The 20028-nt window shown below is 37.9% G+C and overlaps 1 protein-coding gene across 1 annotated transcript in view; it reads left to right on the forward strand.

Annotated features, from left to right (window-relative positions):
- Positions 1-4: 4 nt before the first annotated feature.
- The window catches only part of NVL (nuclear VCP like), a 37234-nt gene continuing 17210 nt past the window's right edge, over positions 5-20028 (forward strand). The window contains exons 1-17 of the mRNA XM_064648106.1: positions 5-135; positions 2015-2088; positions 3230-3282; positions 3370-3463; positions 4340-4394; positions 4920-5186; positions 6549-6672; positions 6968-7044; positions 7330-7464; positions 8503-8604; positions 10423-10540; positions 10994-11138; positions 13795-14065; positions 16295-16513; positions 17150-17254; positions 18045-18107; positions 19281-19400. Of these exons, the coding sequence (XP_064504176.1) occupies positions 55-135; positions 2015-2088; positions 3230-3282; positions 3370-3463; positions 4340-4394; positions 4920-5186; positions 6549-6672; positions 6968-7044; positions 7330-7464; positions 8503-8604; positions 10423-10540; positions 10994-11138; positions 13795-14065; positions 16295-16513; positions 17150-17254; positions 18045-18107; positions 19281-19400 (2103 nt within the window). The 5' untranslated portion in view covers positions 5-54. The remainder of the gene's footprint in view (positions 136-2014; positions 2089-3229; positions 3283-3369; positions 3464-4339; positions 4395-4919; positions 5187-6548; positions 6673-6967; positions 7045-7329; positions 7465-8502; positions 8605-10422; positions 10541-10993; positions 11139-13794; positions 14066-16294; positions 16514-17149; positions 17255-18044; positions 18108-19280; positions 19401-20028) is intronic.

Here is a 20028-nt window from a genome sequence, read left to right on the forward strand (position 1 = left end):
CCGCCGTAGGACCCGCCCCGCCCGGGCGGGCCCGGCCGCGGGTCCCGCTGGGAAATGGAGTCCCCGCCTCGGGGGGCCATGAGGAGCCGGCCCGGCCGCGCCATCGACCCGCGGCTCAAGCAGCGCGTCAAGCAGGTATTGTCCGCCCGCACGGGCACCCCCGGCACCGGCACCGGCACCGGCCACGGTATTGGCGGCGGGGGGGGCTCGTGTGTCCCACGCCCGCTGAGGGGCCTTGAGCATCTGGCCCGCTCAGGGGCTGGAGGGGACCAAAGTCCGGCCTTACCTCCCAGAGCCTTTAAATAGGCTTTAGAAAGGTCTATTTGTTTGTTTGTTTGGGGGGGGGTATTTTTTTTTTAAATTTTCTGTTATTTCGCTTTATTTTCGCACATCTTTCCGTCCTCTTCAGTAGTTCTGATCCTGAGGGTGGCTGCTGCTTCAAGCGTGCAATGAGTAGTGTATAAATATACCATGTGTGTATATATACGTACATATCTAGGTATATGTGCATATATATGATGTGCACATATATGTATATACGTGGGGTGTATATAGATATATGTGTGTGTGTGTATATATATATATTTGGGTATTAGTAGGAATTTTTTCACAGAAAGGGTGATTAGGCATTGGAATGGGCTGCCCAGGGAGGCAGTGGAGTCACCATCCCTGGAGGTGTATAAGGAAAGACTGGATGTAACACTTGGTGCCACGGTCCATTTGACATGATGGTGTTCAGTCATAGGTTGGACTTGTTGATCTCAGGGGTGTTTTCCCACCTATTTGATTCTGTCATTCCGTGATATTGGCAAATTTTAAGTGTTTACATTTGGAAACATGTAAAAAGCGATTATATTAAATAGATAAATAAAAGGAGAAAATAAAATTACACCCATTACATGTGTGAAGAGCAGGGAGAACAGTGATTCCTTCAAGTGGCACAGTGCTGTGTTATGTCTTATGATAATCTCTGGTGACTTTGCAAATTAAACACCCTAATACCTCTGTATTAGGGTACTCCACTTCTAATTCCTTAAAATGCAAGTGGCTGCTTGAGGGAACTTGCTTGGTTTAATTTACAAGATCACAGTGGCTGTGTCTTGACTATTCGAAGTGGTAAAGCCTTTTTATGGTAGGGTTAATGGTAGGCTTGATGTTTCTTGCAGGACAGTAGCTGCCCTTGGGTGACGTGAAGTTTAACATAATTTTAAAAGATAACTCTGTATTCAATTTGATTGTTTTAAATAGAGTTATTAATTTAAATGAGGTTTTGAAATTCTCCTCACCGTGACATCTGTGATACCATATCTTTTAGGGAGATTCTCTGTTTTCTTTCTCCTTTTTAAGAAGGAATTGATCTTTATAGTGTAAAAACTCCATCTCACTCCTGATTTGGAGAGTGGGGAAAGAGAGTAAATGGAGTACAGTTGTACATGGAATTTTGTACATTTTCTCACACTTTCATAATTGTGGTTTGAAAATGGGTTGGATTAACTGCTGTCATAACAAAAGGCTTGACAAAATTCACTGTTGTTAATGCACTTTTCTATAGTATTCCTTGAAACATCTTGTAAATATTGAAGTTCTTATTACGACAGTATTCATGCTGATTGATATAGATGGTTTCATTTTTTGGGTAGGAGATCTAAACCAAAAGGAGACTAGCTGAGAGGAACCAAGAACTTTAGGATTGACAGTAGCATGCTGTGTGGGCTCCAAAGTCATCTTTCTTACAAAATAAAAACATTGGAGTTGACCCAGCCCCAAAAGCCCCAAAATGAAGGATACTGCCTTTCCTGGGGAAAAAAAGCTACCTAGTTATCTGTGATTTAATAAGCATTTCCCATTTCCAGAGGAAATACTCTCTGGTGTGTTGCAAGGCAGTGAAAAGCTGTTTCTGATTTTCATTTTGACTTCCTAAGAAGAAGAGTTTGAAATAGGCATATGTGGTCTAGCTGTTCTGGTGAAGTGATTGACAAGAATTTTGTTCCCTGCTTAAAATTCTTCATTTCAGTATCTTGCAAGCAGTAAATGTGGGCAGTATGTTGACATTGGAGTTCTAGCATCTGATTTGCAGAAAACCTACAGGTGAGCCAAGACTTGTATTCTTATGTTCTGTATTTAAAATATTGAACATATTATTTTACATTCATGTATTTTTAATTTTAAAAAATAAATTTTGTTATGTTAACATCCTTGCCAGCTGTTGAGGTTGATTGAAACAGTAAGATCATTTCCCCTCCAGTGTTTCCCTTTGCTGATATATCTAGTAACACAGATCTTATTAACACACTGGGATTACACGATCTAGTCGTGGGTTGATTTTTTTGTTTTAAATAAACAGCTAAAGATGCATGGCAGCATGTTGGTCTTAAGACTCAGTGAGCTTAAAATATGAGGGGAAAATAACTCTTCAGTGCAGGCACAGGGGGAGAGATACAGGACCCAACAAGACATTGTATTGTGCTCAGTTGCTCAGCAGGACAATCAGTCTTGCCTAGTTATTTTTAGGCTGTTACACTTTTCTGGGTGGGGAGCAAGGTGTGTTTCAGCACATCATTGGTGGGGATTAATGAGGGTGGAAAAGTGTATTCACTCATGTTTGTGTGCTCTGTTTATTTGTGCCTTGTTAGAGAAAATGAGCCAAACCCCCTTGCTTAAGATGCTTATGGGTCTTGGGGTTTTGTTTTGCCTCTGTTGGGTGTTGTATTAAAGCAAGTAAGTAAAACACACCTTCAGTAAGAGAAGGTAAAAGGTTGATGATTTTTGCTTGCATTTAAGGATACTCTTGAATCAGAATTTCTCAGTGATCATTATTAATTAACATGGTTATTCCTTACTGGAGTGTCCTTTTTAGAATATAGTCCTGTGTCCATATGTTCATGTTTGCATTAAAATTAAAATATTGTTAATGTTGTGAAATAGAATCCAGTGTACTCTTTTGTACCTTGCTGCTTCTCTGTATCTACAGTTAAAGAGGATCTTGATAATTTTTAGTAAATATCCTCTTAGAGACCAGCATAGGTTAGTGGTTTGGTTTCATCCCAGTGACTGAGATATTCCAGTCTTAAGAAAAAACAATCACATTTTCACACAGTTGATTTTTAATAAGAATTTGTGTGGAAGCTTGGGTATCAGCTTAGCATGTATTTTTTTTCACCGAGAATGACAATATGTTGGGGGGAAAAATCAGTTGGTGTAACCTGTTTATTTTGGTTTTCTTTTTCAGTGCAGAATATGGACGAAGAAAAAGAAATGCCTTTAGAATACAAGTTGCAAAAGGTAGTTCTGTTAGTGTTGTGTCCAAGATGCCAAATTCTTTGATTATGCTTTGGCTGTTTTCTTAAATGTTTGAACTTTTTCTTTCAGTGTTTGGAATAATCAGTAATGAAAAACAACGTGAGGATTTAGCAGCTTTAGAAGCTGAACATGTGGCAAAAAGAGCAAGACAAGAGAAAAATGAGTAAGATGAATTTTTACCAGTAAATTAATAATGCCTTTAGTGTTATCATTTCTTTAAAGCTCTCTGTCTTCATATTATTAATTAGTTTCAAGGTTGCAGGTAGATCCTTGATATCCCATAGGCCTGTCTTCTTCAGAAGTTACCTGTATTTATTGGAATCACTTTTGTCCCTAGAGACAAGCAGATACTAGAGCTAATCATGATTTCTCTGTTATGGGGAACATACAGCCCTGAATTAGTGGATACCTTGGGGTATCTTTGATAGTTTTCCACACAAGGCCTCAGTTCTCCTGTGATTCAGTTCCTTTGTTCTGTTTTGTTCTTAATCTTTCTTGAGAGTGAGAGGTATTGTCTACATCTCAGAGACAAGACTACAAGACAGGCTGTTGTGAGTAAATCACCAGTGGGAATTGAGATTTCCTGACTCCTAAACCTGTGCATGGTCTCATGGACTGTTCTGGTTTCTCTAACTTGTGATAGATATTAAGGATGTTGTGGGAAATTAGAACAATGTTGTCAGAAGGACTAGTCTAGTTCAGCAGTGATTTGCTACTGCTTGCCTTGTGCCAGCACTGGTGATTCTGTGATCTCTTGGTAAACTGAGTCAGAGTGATCCTACATCACCTTTTTTTAGGACTGTCTTTCAGCCAGGCTGACAAGTTGATCCAACTCATCACAGACTTGGAAAGGATGCATTTTTTAACTCTTAATAGTAGAAAATTTGAAACATGCAAGTCAGGAATTTCTCTCCAGCTTTAGGCTGCCTGTCATAGTTGTGGGGAGCCACATTGTTGAAAATGCATTTGTTTTATTTTGTGGATGTCTCGCAGTTCTGCTCTGATAATCATGGAGTTTTTGTCTTCCTTCCATGTAAAGGACTACTGGAAGTACCACAGATGACTCTGATTATGATGATTATCCAGAAGATCTAGTAAGTTGTATTTTATTATGTTTGTATTTGCATAATATGATTCTATGTTGTAAAAGTGCACTTGGAGAATTTAAAAGTGGAGATAAGAGAGGAGGTATACTCAGAGTTGACAATTCCCACTGAGAATCTATAGAGCTGAAAGGAGACTGAATTCTGAAGGAATAGGAAGAACCTGTGGTGGGGAATCACTTTTGAGGAAGGCACAGTGGGGGCCTGAAAGACTTATCAAATGAATGAAATGATTAAAGGAACTGACATACCCAACTACTACAAAAAGAGGTGCCTGCCAATTAACAGGGTCATTTCAGGGTGAATTGCAAAGGCTGCTGCCCCTTCAAGGAGCACAGATTTTTATATACAGTCATTTGATTTGGAGAGGAGTGGGTTGGGAGATGCATGCCTCTTTTTCCCATGGGGATAATGCTAAATTGTATTTATGAAATAGTTTTCGTTGGCCTCTTACTGTAAATAATCCAAGTTATAATCTGTCCCATATATTTTCTTTTCAAATGTGTGAATCTGCAGTCTACAAATCACATGAACAGTTCCCTGCTGAGCTTATATAAGAAAGGAAATCCCGATTCTGTTCCAACCACTCCAAAAACTGACCCAGTGGAAACCCCTCCTCCTGCGCGAACTGCACCTCAGACAAGCACCGTGTCACCAGGAGCAAGAAGTGAAACACGGGTCTCTGATGGTGGCTGGTTCATTGATAAAACTCCATGTGGTAAAGACTTTTTCATTGACCTTTCTGAGGATGGAGAAGGAGATGAAAAGAAACTGATTTCTGAGGTATTGTGTTTTACAAACCCAAGATGATTAAACTAGAAGCATGAATATAATTGATCTGTAAGGTCCCTTGACAGGCTTCTGAAGGGTGATTCTAAGACCAAAAAGACAGTCTTTCTCTCTGGATTTTTAAAATATATTATTTTTTTTACAAACATGCATGCTGTGTTTAAAGATAGTGAACATGTTAAACTGAAAAGAAAGATTGGCTTAAGCCTAGTAGAGTACTTGTTTTTAGCTTGGGTTCTGAAGAAGGAGTGTCTTAGCCCATTGTTCTGCCATGTCAGAAGTGATTTTTCTAACCTTCTGGCCTATTTCAAGCATGTTTGTATGGGAGGTAAAAAGACACCAAATTATGAATTTCCTCCACATTTTTTGAGGAAGACGCAGTTCTTAGTATTAGGGAGGCCCAGTTTAGTGCCTATACTGAGATAAAGATCAGTGGAAAGGAATAAGTAGCTGTTACTTATTCCATTTGCCATTGATCAGCCTACCTGGCATGAGGCTTGCTGTAGCCACGGCATGTGTTAAAGTCTTTGTGAGCCTGGGGAAAGTGGAATTTATTTGAATGGACAAAGTTATAGAAGATGAAAGGAAATTGCATTGATTTATAAAGCAGTAAAAAATAGATTCTGCTCCCCATCTAGACATACTACCCAGTTTGTGATTCCCTCCTTCACCCCAGTCATTTTTTTATTTTGAAAAAAACAATTTTGTTTAGCTGCTGAAAGCTTTCCATTTGTGTATGTGAGTTAACATTTGTATTGCTTGACTGACCAGATGTTTCAGCAGCCTGTTTTTTATGTGAAGGAAGACCTACATTTACATCTGCCTTTCTAATTACACAAAATGCTTACTGAATAGGCAGATTTGATAAATCATTCCTTTATCCTAGTAGTACTGCATCCTCTCATCTAGAGAAAATGAATAGAAGAGAGATCTTCAAATTGTAAAATATTTGCAATACTGTATATTTAAAAAAAAGCCCAACAAAAACTCCCCAGCTTTCATCATTGAACTTTTTATTTCTTTTATCTTGTAATAGTCCTTTTCTTTCGTGCAGTTAACTTATGTGAGCACTGAATAATATTTTTGTATAACCATTTGTGACTTACTAGTAATAAAAATTGTTTCCAATGGAGTAAAAACATTTATATAGTTTTATTCATCCCATTTTAAAAAGGGAAAAAATCCCAAGTACAAAAACGATTTTCTACAAAAGGGGTTAAATTCCTGTCTTGCTTGTCTTTATTTATATAATATGTGTAAGTTAAGCATCATAGACACACATTTTCTTCTTTTAAGTATTTACAGAAGTTCACTGATTTAAAAGGTTATGTATGTAATTCTGGTTTTATGGCCTAGAAATCAGCAGAATATTCTCTCTTGGAGAGTGAAAGAAAGAAGACAAAGGGCAAGAGAGCAAAAAGAAAAAAGGAAGAATTTCCAGATGTAGATGGAGAAATTGAATCCATGTTACTTAAGAAAGGTGAGAAGTTATTTTTGGTGTGTTACTCAAAACAGAGACGATATTTGACCATGGAATCTGTTACCGGAGCAGTGTTTTTTGAGGTGCAGAGAAGCGATCTCAAGCATTTTTTAAAAAAAATTTAGCCTTAATGTTATATTAAAAAAAATATTTCAGTCCTGTGTCTACTACTAAAAAATAACAATTAACTAAGGCTAACGTAGCTAACTTAGCTAAGGCTTAGCACCTTTCTGTCTGGTGTTAGCAACTCCTGTTATACCATGTTTAAATTTGTGTGACTTTTCCTCCTTAACAGTGAGAAGTAAGGGACCAGAGCTTTATTGCCCTTCAGTGACATTTGAGGATGTAGGAGGCAACGATGAAACTTTAAAGGTTAGTTAAAGTTTTATTGGTGGGCTACAGGATGCACTGAAAGAAATGTCACGTGAAAAATGACAAAGAAGGAGTCTTGCAGAATTCCTCTGCATGGCACTGAGAAGAGCTGCTTATACCAACAACAAGAAGGTTGTTTATTTTCCTTGGATTAATCTTTCTCTAAGCAGTCACTGAAATCAGATTAATAAACAGAACTTGCTTTACTTTGCCCTGTCTATAATAGCAGCAATCTGTAATTCTAATTTCTGTAATTTAAGTGAAGGTTTTTCTTGTTCTTAACAGGAAATATGCAAGATGCTCATTCACATCCGTCATCCCGAGGTCTATAACCACTTAGGCGTGGTCCCACCTCGTGGTTTTCTTTTACATGGGCCACCAGGTTGTGGAAAAACGTTACTTGCACAGGCAATTGCTGGGGTGAGATAGCTTTAAATTTACAGTTTCTTCTTTTCTTGAATTATATTTAGAGAGAAAGAAAATAGTCCTCCTTCATGATAGGCTGGATCGTTCCACTTCTTTATCCTTCCTGGGATAGTCTGAAAAATATTAATTCTCACTTTGTTTGAATTCCATCTGAATCTGTACTTGATAGAACCTCATATATAAAGAAAAGACATAGTGACAGGGTTTTACATTTTAAATTGTTCTGAGGCATTCCCAGGACAACAGTATAGGCACAGGTGTTGAGAAGGGTATAAATGGAAGGTACTTTTGGTTAAATTTACCCTAGTGTTTCATTTTAAGTCTAGACTCGACCTTACCATTTTTTATGAGGCATTACATTGATTTTATTGGGTTGCATCTGTTAACCAACCATCCTGAATTTCCAAACTGGATGTTGCCTTGCCTGTGTCAAACTGGCATTTTCAGAGCATATGACACCATTGGTGTGGATAGTTTGGAGTGTGGTGAGACTACACTACCTGTAGCACTACTGTGCTACAGTCTATCAAAGTCACCATTGTATTTATCTATTTTTAATAGCAGAAAACACTGAGTGTGTGTTTTACAAGTGCCTTGTTGTACAGTCCTGCTCCCATGTTTCTGGAGCAGGATTAAGGAAACCAAACCTGGTGGGGCTTATCTTGCACTGTTATGCATAGAAATAAACAGGTTTTTTTCAACAAAGGAGCCCAAGCATGGACTGAAATATATGCATTGTGAAGGACTGGCTTGGGAACCAAGGTGAAAAGCTATTTGACAGTGCAGTCATTCTCTAACTGAGTTAAGGAAAGTGTTTTTTTTAATATCCATTTCCATTCCCTTGGACAAACGGCTCAGACCCATTTTAAGTTGGACGATGCTACTTATCTTTTTTGAGAGCTCTTTAGGTTTCAGTCTTGATTGCATAGTTTGTAGGTGTAGAAGATGTCATATTGGAAAATATTTGTCTCCAAGGACAGCCAACGTTTCTAACCTCTGGATGTATCATACAATACTCCTTGTCTCTTCCAGGAACTCGAGCTCCCAATGTTGAAAGTGGCTGCGACAGAGATTGTGTCTGGAGTGTCAGGGGAATCTGAGCAGAAACTGAGAGAATTGTTTGAGCAGGCTGTGGTGAGACACCCATTGGAAATTGCACTGTGAATTGTTTATCTTCTTTGTAAAGATTCGAACTTTGTTGCTGTGGTTTGACTTTGGGTGAATATTAGTGAGTGAATCCTTATACTGCTGCACACATGATTTGTCTCCCCTCCTGTGAGCAGAATTCCATTGTACTGTCGTGATGTCATAGGGCACAAAGCTTACTATTCTGAAGCCTTGACAAAAGATAGTTCATCATAGCAATGTAAAGAGAGCAATAGAAATTATTTACATATTTGGAGCTGCTTGGTTTGATATATAAAAAAACCAAAATAAGAGCGGTTGACTGTGCTTTTTTGTTACAGGGTTTTTTGCTAGTTTTGTGTGGTGTGGAGTTTGAGTGAGTGTGAGACACTTTGGGGGTCTAAGTATAAAGTAGAAAATTTGGAACAAACATGATAAGAGCAGGAGACAAGTTACAGTTGAAGTCTTGCTTTGGTGTGACTTCTGGACATACTAAGAAGCAATGAAAACGAGACAGGTTGATATAATTTTAATTTAAACAAATGCAGGTTATTTTTTTACTATGTGGCTAGTGTTTTACTTCATGAAGACAGTTTTCTATTTCTGACCTCTGAGAATGTTCTGGTTTTCCAACTTTATTCCATTTTTCTACTTTCCCTCATGACTGCATGTAGGTATTTAAAGTATTTTCCTGTAAAAAAAGAATGCTAAATGGGGCAAAAAGATTGCTTGTGAAACTGTTCATTTGTTATGTTTCCAGTTCATACAGCACTTTCATTTTTAGAGAGCCTTGTTAAGATGTTGTTTAGAATAAAATTAAATAGTTTATGGGAAAGAGTTTTTAGAAATTACATATCTTTTATATGTCAAGTGATCGAGGGGAGATTATTGTTGCAGAATTTACATCTATTGCATAAAAAAAGCTTAAAAAAAATCTAACTTTTTCACTCAGTTTTGGTACCAGTTTTTGTGCAGGGATAAAGGCACGATTCCACATTATGCAGGTCCTGTGGAATCTTGGTGGCTTTTTCCCCTGTCAGACAGTGGGAAAGGGAGTGACCAGTAGATGGCGCAGCTGGTGCCTGATAACACCCCGTGCGTGGGGTGTGCAACCCGGTTTTTTTATAAGGGACTCCTTTGGAAGATGATTCCAGTATTTTCCCTAAGTATTCCTTTGCAATACTAGTGCTTTTTGTAACTATTAATAATCTTTTGTCAGTTAAACACCATTCTATTAGTTACACAAATTATTATTCCAAATTAGTGTTGACTTTTTATGAAGTATGTGGGATTTTAGAACACTTGTAGGAGTTTCTCACTGCTCATTCTTACTTTTTGAACACGGTCAGGCTCTGTAGTAGTCTTGAAGTTACATGACCACATGACCACCTACTGCTCCTTTTGTTTCATTATGTGTGTCAGTAACATTAGCCCTTGGAATTCCACAGCTCTAATGTCATTAACAAAACAAACAAAAACCCAAACCAGACCTTTCTTGTGTGGTTTTCATTTATGGACTTAAGCAGTCAGTCACAATGGAATATTTGTGGGGAACACAAAGCAACACAGAGGTATATTTAAATTTTAAACAGTGTGTAGAGACATTTTGAATCTCACACCTTAATTATTCCATAGGCTCAGCTCAGCGCAGTTTCATAGTCTGGTGACTTTCCAGATAGTCAGAAAGAACAACAGAATTGTTCCAGGAGCAGTTGATGGGGCAGCAGATTGACAATAATAATTATAGATCAGTAAATAGGAAAAATTCTTTCCTGTAATACACCCTGCCAGTGTCATTGTGTAATTATTAATATTTTTTGTTCCTAGTCCAGTGCACCGTGTGTCCTTTTCATTGACGAGATTGATGCAATCACCCCAAAAAGAGAAGTTGCATCCAAGGACATGGAGCGCAGGATTGTTGCTCAGTTCCTGACTTGTATGGACGGTCAGTCTCAGGAACTTCTGTGCTAAGCTCAAATTTCTGATTATCAGGCTCACTGTCTGCTTTACTTCAGTAGTGACGAGTTGTTACTTTAGAGGAGCTAGTGGTAATAACTTTTCATGTTTTGGCACTGTGGGGAGCAGTGGGAAGATTCTTATAGATTTGATATTATTTTCACAGTGGTCTGTCTAGCTTTATATAAGGCTGTCTGTTGCATAAGCAGAAATAATGGAAATATCTGTTGAATTTAATTTGAAATGCTTATTTTTGCTCGATTGTTCAAAATGCAAGTTTTAGGTAGTAGAAATAAAGATAAACAGCAGTGGTCTGTGGGTTAGTTTATCTGTGCTGAGTGATATCATTTGCTGCAGAAACAGAGTCCCACAGATACTGGAACAAAGTTGGGACAGTGAGCATGAGTATTAACTTCCTTCCTTCCTTCCTTCCTTCCTTTAGACTTGAATAATGTGGCTGCCACGACCCAGGTCCTTGTTATCGGAGCAACAAACAGACCTGACTCCCTGGACCCTGCGCTGAGGAGAGCTGGGAGATTTGATCGAGAAATTTGTTTAGGGATCCCAGATGAAGGGGCAAGAGAAAAGTATGTGTTACGAACTTTAACCTTGCTTATGATTAGTTAGTAATTATGGAAGTAATGTGTAAGTTAACATATGAATTAAAGAAAAGTACTTTATTATGTTTAGTCCTATTCGTGCCTGTTCACACCTGTGGATCAGCACAGACTAAAAAGTGCAGAAGACATTGATTGCATCTACTCTTTGTCTTGGTAGCTATGTCTATATTTGGAGTGGCTTCCTTTCCTCTGTGCAAATCTTCTTTTAGCATTACGTTAATGGGTTTTCAAGTGCCTTAACAGTATAGATCATGGAGTCAAATGTATATTTTCTCTTTTTCAGGAAGTTAACATTCTGTCTTTGGTGTTCCCTGTGTAACCATTAAATTAGGAACATAAGTATAGCCCATTTTTTAGTCCTCTCAAGCACATACCTTAAGCAATAAGCCTAGAATCTTCATTCCAGTCCTCATGGAAATACACCAGTCCAGGCATTAAGCTGAGCTGCATCCTCTGTTGTGTAACTGGCCCTTTTTTCTCCAAAGAGCTGTGACTGTCAGACTAGGTTAAAAGTAATAAATCTGGTTTTGCTTTCTTAATTAAAAAGGAACTGCTACTCATTTCCACAACAGCAGAAAACACAGGAAGGGGAGTTTAAAAACAGTTGTGGGTTATCTTGTTATAGAAAGGAAAGGAAGGTTAAAGGATAAGTTCCTTCAGCCTCAACTAATCATATTTCTAAGGTGGCCTTTGTTTGGATTTCTTTTCCTCCCTTCCTCCAGATCTACAGCCCTATAGGAATTATGTTCCTCTTTGTTGTGGGAAAACACGCAGATAGTTAGAGGCAGAACTAAAGAGTAAACTGATGAGAGTTCTGATTCTGTGGTAGTTCTTAGGATCGTGTTAAAAGTGATATTCCCAGAAATAGCAATGCTTTGAAGGACAGGAGTTGTGAATGGCAAAGTCATTGTAGTGTGTAGAGATTGTTCACAGGCTGGAGAGTAGTCATATTCGTTCATACTATTGTTTTGTACAGTTGTTTGTATTTATGTTCCTGGAGGTGTAGGCTTACTGTTGATTTTGTTTTCTTTTTAAATTATTCCCTCCCACCCTGCTTTTCTGTTTTGTTTTGTTTTGACAGGGAGCATGGGGACAGTGCTGTTCCTTTATTTTAAAATGAAAGAGTCGTAAAGAAACAGAAATCCTTATAATGTGCTGACTTAGGATAAATGAGTCTTGCTGAAGGCAGAGTTTGAACTGCTTAGTTGAGGTTCCACAGCCTTAGCAGGGTGGAGTAGGATGAGGATCTGGAGATCTTGCTTTACTTGCAGTGTTTTCTTATATGTGTATGAAGCCCGTGAAGGAAAATAATATCTGTAGGACACAAGTTCAGAACGAGCCATTTATAGTTCTTAACTTTTTGCACTTTGACTCAGTTGATTAGCTACAGCTGCTGTCAGACAGGTTGAAAAATTCTTGAGAACCACACCAATATCACTAAAAAAGCTTTAAAGGAGAGAAGATGACTCTTATCAGTGGGGGAGGCAAACAGATGGAACATTATAATTTCAGAGTTTTGAATAGCTTAATCATGTGTTTCTTTCATAACTTTTCTGTAGTTTCATTACTGGATCTGGAAATAATTTAAACTAGTTTCACTGGAACTAGAAAGTATGTTACTGATCTTCACTTCTTTGGTTTGTGCTGCGTCTTTAAAATATTTTCTCAATGAAGTGATGTTTTCCCATTTTAAACAAGTTGATTTGATCCCTTTCCTCAGAGTTCTGCCAGTTTCTGTGAAGTGACATGGCTTTTGCATTTTTTTTTTTGACCAGCCATTTAGTTTTCAGTTGTCCTTGCCTTGGAAGAGCAGCCAGAAGTCTTGATGGACCTTAAAGAAGACTTTAAAGCTTCAGCTTTGATACGGAGTTAAAAAGCTCCCATTAAAAAAAAAAAGTGCAGAGCTTAGCACTTCACTGTCAGTTACATAAAGCTGTTTTGTATTAGTGAGGGAACTACATAAGTAGGTGTAACTTTAGCTTTTGAGTGAGGATGAGGTAACACATGAGTTGCACACATAAGCTGTGTGCACAGTAAAACTATTGGAAGTTTTACTGGGGATACAGGAAATACCTGCTGACAAATTCCACTGACAATGGCCAGGGAAAGATGCTGAAGGTTAGAAGATAGGGCGCCACACAGTCTGATTTCATTTGCTCCTTGCAGAATAGTTTGTCATGAGTGTTCTTCAATACATAACTAAAAATAGGATGGAACAGACTATGCAGACTAATGTAGTTAGGAACACAAAGTTAAATATCTTAATGGATAACTTGTGTGCATCTCTGTGGTACACTCTGAGACCTAGTCTGTCGATTTGGAATCATAAACTAAAGTTTAAAGAATCTGTAATACTTAGATTCACCAAAACTGGCTTTTACCCACCGATTGGCATTGCCTGGTTGATGCTGTTAGTTTTGAGGAAGTAAAAGGAAATATATAGCACATTTTTGTGGATTTCAGTGTTCGTTACTTCATAGCTGAGTGAAAACTTCCCGCTGTACTTTTTCAGTTCAGGTGGACTGAAAGAGTCCTTAAATCCATGCTGTTTGTTTTCATACATACTAAAAAAAAACAAAGCTACAGCTTCACCTTTTCTTTTTTATTCCCTCTACTCAATTAGAATTCTTCAGACTTTGTGTCGAAAACTTAAGCTCCCGGAGTCCTTTGAGTTCCGTCACTTGGCACGGCTGACTCCGGGTTATGTGGGAGCCGATCTGATGGCGCTGTGTCGAGAGGCAGCGATGTGCACAGTGAACAGGGTCCTGATCAGATCTGAGGAACAGAGGAGGAAACACGCACAGGCTGGGGGAAACACAGCTGAAGAAAGCATGGGAATGGGAGCAGACATCCTGGCGGAAGAGGGCACCAAACAACTAGAACTTCCTCCTAAGGTATTTATTCCTTGAAGCATGTATTTCTAATGTCTGAAGGGTTGAGCCATTTTATAGTTATAAAAGTCATTGCTCGTGAATTCTCAAACATCTATGGCCAACATAATGTTAAATTTAGTTTTAGAGATGTCAGCTACTAAGACAGGAGCTTAACCCATGTAATGGGTCTGAATAAGTGGCTCTCAAAACCCAGTCCTCCTAAAAGTCACGTTCATGTTTTATACAAGGTGTGGTTTTTCCACTGGATTTTTTTGTTGTTGTTTGTGCTATGTTGTTTTGTTTTCTAGCAGAGCAGAGGATAAAAGGGCAGCTGTATCTCTCTTCAAAAGTATGTCAACTGTTAACAGAATTTTAAAAATATTAGACTTGCGCTGAGTTTTCTGCACAAGCTACTTGCTGTGCCCTCAGTGAAATCTATTATGATGCCTGGGGTTCTTCCCTGACTTGGTCGAGTTAGAGTAAATATTTAAGCAGTCCGTGTTTTCCCTCCAGCTGTGTGTTTACTTGAGGTAAATCAAATTTGTATCTAGTACCTGTAGCAAGTTTGAGGAAGAGATGAGCTGTTAATTTGCAGGACACCTGGAACTCTGTTGCAGAAAATAGCATTTCTAGTGCCAGAATTATTCTATGGCCCAAGTAACATGATGTGGTTAGTGAAACACAACAACGTTACATAGAAATCCTTGGGCCTATTTCTCAAAATGTGGAGTCTGTATGTGCTTTTATGATGTGCAGGCTTCCTAAAGATTTGCCTAGAGAAGTAAAAAAAAAAGTAGGCTTAAATCTACATTGTTCTTAGATTCTGTTTTTAGAGGGACTGACAAAGAAAACTGTTACTGTAATTGCAAAAACCAGTGTAAAAAGCTGTAGTAAGCCTTTGTATTACTGTAACATAACCATACTGCAAACCTCCCAGTGTTTCCTGGGGCCTGATGCAGCCAAAAGAAAGTGGGGAAGGGCAGGTAGTTGCAGCTTTTATCAACATCGCCATCATCAAAGGGGTCATTGAGAATGAGGAAGTCTAATCCTAACAAAGCCATATTTTGATAGCTGGCAGGAGGTTGACATAGTCTAATACAGGGTATTGTCATTAAAACCCTTTTATTATGTTTATAATGGAAAAATAAACATACAAAACCTTTAAAAATCATTCACACAATTCAAGTAAACAAACCCAGTGGTCTTGGCTATTTCAGAGTTTCTCTTAATGGTTCTGTTAAGAAGAGGAGGGAGGGCTTAAGAGGGATATCAGGCACTATAAAGACTTCTGTTTCTTTTTGGTCAGTTGTAGAGCTGTCCTGGTTGAAACTGATAGGAAGTGATACTTTTCCTGTATACCACTGTAGGAAAAATGTTGAAACTTAACAGAATTTTTACTTTTCTTTTTTCTCCCTCTATCTTATAGTGAAAATCCTGATATAATTTTACTCGTGATGCAGTACCAGTTTGCTTTGATGCTGCCTCTCTGTATTAGAACAGTGTTTATGTATTTATGTTGTGAAGGTATAAAGTTCTTGGATTAAGTATTTTCTAGGGTAGTTTCCCCAGTAAGGAACTGACTGGGGAAATTGGAACTTACCTCCTTGGGGTACTGTGGTCTGCAACGTGGAACAGTGTAGAAAAGCATTACCCTGCATCTCTATTCTGTTTGCCCAAAGTTAGTCAGGGTTTGATTACAAAACCAGGTCTAATCAGGCTGAGGAAATGAGTTGATGACTTGAAATCAGACTGTGTTAAATAACAGTGTATATTCTAGAAGTGTGTTAAGAGTTTTAAAGGTTTACTTGTAACTGAATATTCTGCAAATTGTTGAAATTGTGCTGTTCAGCAGAGTTTTTCACTTTTCTCTTGAAAGCAGTTTCTTGTTAAAAACAGAATTAATACATATAAATAATACATAGTTTGGAAATTTCTGCATGGAAATAACTTTCTCCTAATCGGTGTGGGAGGAGCAGTAGGAAGAATTGGAAGACAAAATACACATGCTAGCTCAGTTTCTGTATATCTAAATCAAGATTTTAGCCTCACTCAGTGCTTTCACATGTGCTAAATGTACACAGAGCTTTCCTGGAATGTTTTTATCATTATTATGTAGAGTACACATAAAATATGTAAATCGCTATTACTGTGGTTGATAGTTGAAGTATTGCTTTGAAAAAGCCCTTAAAATGGTTCTTGAAGTCCAGTCTAGTGCATAATCTTTTTGTTTTCCTTTCCATGTACCCTAAGGATGAATTGCAGAGACTTTTGGATTTACTGAAGAAGCAAGACCCCTTGCCTGAGGAGCAGCTGCAGAAGCTGTGCATTGAGATGAATGATTTTATTGTTGCACTGTCATCAGTGCAGCCCTCTGCCAAGAGAGAAGGCTTTGTCACAATCCCTGATGTGACATGGGCAGATATTGGAGCCCTGGAGGATGTTCGGGAGGAGCTGACTATGGCAATATTGGTATGTCTTAACCTTACTTTCAAAGATTTTTTGCACTTCCCCTTATGTAGGAAATAAAACTGTGTTTGTTTTTAATATTTACTTCAGGCATAATGTTCTGCTCATGAGTTCTAATGTGCAACAAACTAGAAATTTTGCAACATCTTTATTTAAAAGAGTTAGGCTTCTGTAATTTGCTTTAAAATTACATGTATTTAAATACATGTAAAAGGGCATGTATTTAACATTTTGCTTTCTGTATTCATGCTTGCAGTGTGTTTGTGTTGCTCAATCTTTAAGTAGTCCAAAAGTGTTGTACCACCAACCTTGGTTATGCAACTGCCAAACAAAGAACTGGAGACTGCTTAGCTGGAAGCTTAGCAGTTTTGCTGCCAGTCAGAGGGTTTCTTAACACGAGTACCTTAAGATTAGAACTTGGGTAAATAAAATCTCTGCCTCTCAGTAACGATACTTCTCCCATTTTGGGGTACTTATTAGTGCAAGATAATAAGATGCCGATCGACTCTTTATTCTTTTAGCCTATAAAGAATTAGAATAAAGAACTTGCTTATGAATGATTTTTCGTCCAACTGTGCCTGAAATTAAAAGTTTCATGTTAGCTTTATGTCACAGGTAACTATGATAATTTCTTTTTAGGCTCCTGTGCGAAACCCAGAGCAGTTTAAAGCTCTGGGCCTGACTACTCCAGCTGGTGTCCTGCTGGCAGGGCCTCCAGGATGTGGCAAAACACTATTAGCTAAGGTAAGACATTTTCTAGACATAGTTAAAAATACTAGAGAATCTTCTTGAAGTGGATGGTTTTGTAGGAGTGACTGAATCTGCATGGTGGTGCCAGAAGTTGGGCTTTTGTACCAATTCTCATCAGAAAATTAAATTTAGGCCTCTGTGCTGAAGTTATTTGATTTTCTTGTCATTAAGTTACAATTTTGCTTGAATTGAGAGGGAATTACTGCAAAACTTGAAGGAATAAATTGATTGAGAAGAGAGAAGCAAGGATGAGAAGAAACTCTATTGAATAACCACTTCTATGGAATATTTCACTGTAACTAAATTATATATTTGGAAGTACTCTACACTCTACTATACTTATGTAATTGTTGTATTTACCTTACTGAAAATACTTTTGTTTTCCTTCATGAGCATTTCAGTTCTTACAGGCCCTCCATGTAAATGTAGATAATTGTTCAAGTTTCAGATTGTCACTCACCTTTGTCTTCAGATGCTCTTATGTAGTTTCATATCTCCTTAACTCCCACTAATTATTGAGAATTCTTCAACTGATATGAGAGGGGATGGTGTGAATCTGGAACACTGCCTCATCAAAGAGAGAACACCTTGCTAAATTCCCTGCTCCCCTCCCACTCTTAATTGCATGTAATTATACTTTGTACTGTTTTCTGTATTTTACAAACAGTTGATGTTTGTTGATGTTCCTTCCCTTATGTTTGTTTATTGCTCCATGGACAGAACCAAAGAAGCCATGATAAATGTGTGTTTTACATATATGCATCTCTCTTTGCCTTTTTGATAGGCCGTGGCCAATGAGTCTGGACTGAACTTCATATCTGTGAAAGGTCCTGAGCTGCTAAATATGGTATGTGCTAATCATTGTGCTTTTGTTATTTATGGAATTCTTGTCCAAAGTGGGGCAAGGAAAATTCCTGGTAATCACACAACTGATACTGGTACAACTAAAGTTGCCTTATTTAACCTCAGCTTTAAGTTTTTAAGCAGTGAAGTTGTTCATGTGAAAAGGAAAAAGCCATCTGTGTAGTTTAAGTATATTTATTGGTTTAAATTACCAGGCAGATGGAACCTTCTTGACTAAAGTGGGATATCTGAATAACCAATTAAATGCATCACTGCTTATGTAGCATGTAGATTTTAAATGTCAAGAGATAAAAGTGCTCTAGTTCAAATTTTTGCAGGACTGGGCTTAGAAGTGTTGTGATATAACTTCAGTCTCTTTTGGAGTCAAGAGAGTGTGTTTAACTGAGGAAGACGTCTCAAAAGACCATGGCAGTTATCTGTTTATCAGTAATGTGGAAGCCAAAATCAATACACTGGATTTGATTAATCTCTTCTCAAACACTTATTTATGTGTATTTCAAGTATAGATAAAGGCAGGAAATACAGCACTTACGTTAATTAGGAGCCCTACCTCCTGGTGGAATGCAGCGAAAATGGTTGGCTGTGATTCAGAGACTGTGTTAACACATAAATTGAATCCAAACATGTTTGTGTGGAAAAAATTAAGTGTTTGCATTTATAGTTTTGCAGCCCCTGCCCCTAGAGTTCACCATTCAAAGTGAAATGCTGGCTGACTCTTCAGTTCCCTACTGCCAAGCCTGTGTCTTCAGGCAACCACTCTATGAACTTCAGATGTTCATTGTGTTCACATTGCTCACTGGGTTTGTTCGTGAACAGTGGAACAACAAGGTCCTTAATTAAGACCGTATTTGTTAGTTCTCATCACCAGAATGATGGCAAGTTACATTTATTCCCCTGAAAGGAGGAATTCTGTTAAACTCTGAATGTACTGCAAACTGTAAAAAGTGAACTAGTCATAATTAGTTCCTGTGTAAATCTTGATCAGTAGGGAAACAGAGATAACAGACTGTTATCAGAAGCAAACTGGTTAGTAGGTTGCATTTCTCCCTTGCAAAGTACCTCATATCTGTTTCAAACTATGATTTTTTTTTTACCCAAGCAAAATCTTCATGTCTTACATTGTTCCAATGTAATTTGTCTTTCTTTTTTTTTTTAGTATGTTGGTGAAAGTGAACGTGCTGTACGTCAGGTATTCCAGCGTGCCAGGAATTCAGCCCCCTGTGTTATATTTTTTGATGAAGTTGATGCTTTGTGCCCTCGGAGGTCTGACCGTGAAGTGAGTCTGTCTTAAAATATCTCCATATCTCCATAAATAGATAATCTCAGTTGCAGCTTTTTTTTTTTTTTTTAAGCCACAGAAGTACCCAGAAGTATAAGTATCTCACAAGAAAAGCAATCTCTTAGGCTTTCTGTTGTTTGAGGAAAAATATTTTGGTCAAGTTTTATAAAGCTTAATACTTTTTTTAGTATACCTATATAGAAAAAATATCCAGAGAGATTCAGGTTAAGCTGTTGAATTTGGTTATAATATGTCACTACTATGGAGTTAAATGTTAACTCTCAGTAGCTCATCTGATACTCTCTTTCAGAGGTTTAAATATTTGAGAACTTTTTTTCCCCTCAAAAAAATGAATACTGAGAAATTTTGTGTTGTCTTTTTGAGGTAGATGTCAGAACAATTAGTATAAATACTTGTATGTACTTCTTCAAGTGAGCACTTTAGTTTGAATTGGAAAGAAGAGGTTTGCCACATGTTAAAAGTGTGTGTCGGGTGTATAGATAGCATGAATTTGGGATGGAAACACACTAAGAGTATGATGGAAGGAATCCAGAATGCAGCTACAGTGAAAGTGTGAAAAATAAACTTTTTCTTTGAGTAGTATTTCAGTGCAGGGAGCTAGTAG

Source organism: Pseudopipra pipra, chromosome 3, assembly GCF_036250125.1.
Source record: "Pseudopipra pipra isolate bDixPip1 chromosome 3, bDixPip1.hap1, whole genome shotgun sequence".
NCBI classification, from domain to species: Eukaryota; Metazoa; Chordata; class Aves; order Passeriformes; family Pipridae; genus Pseudopipra; species Pseudopipra pipra.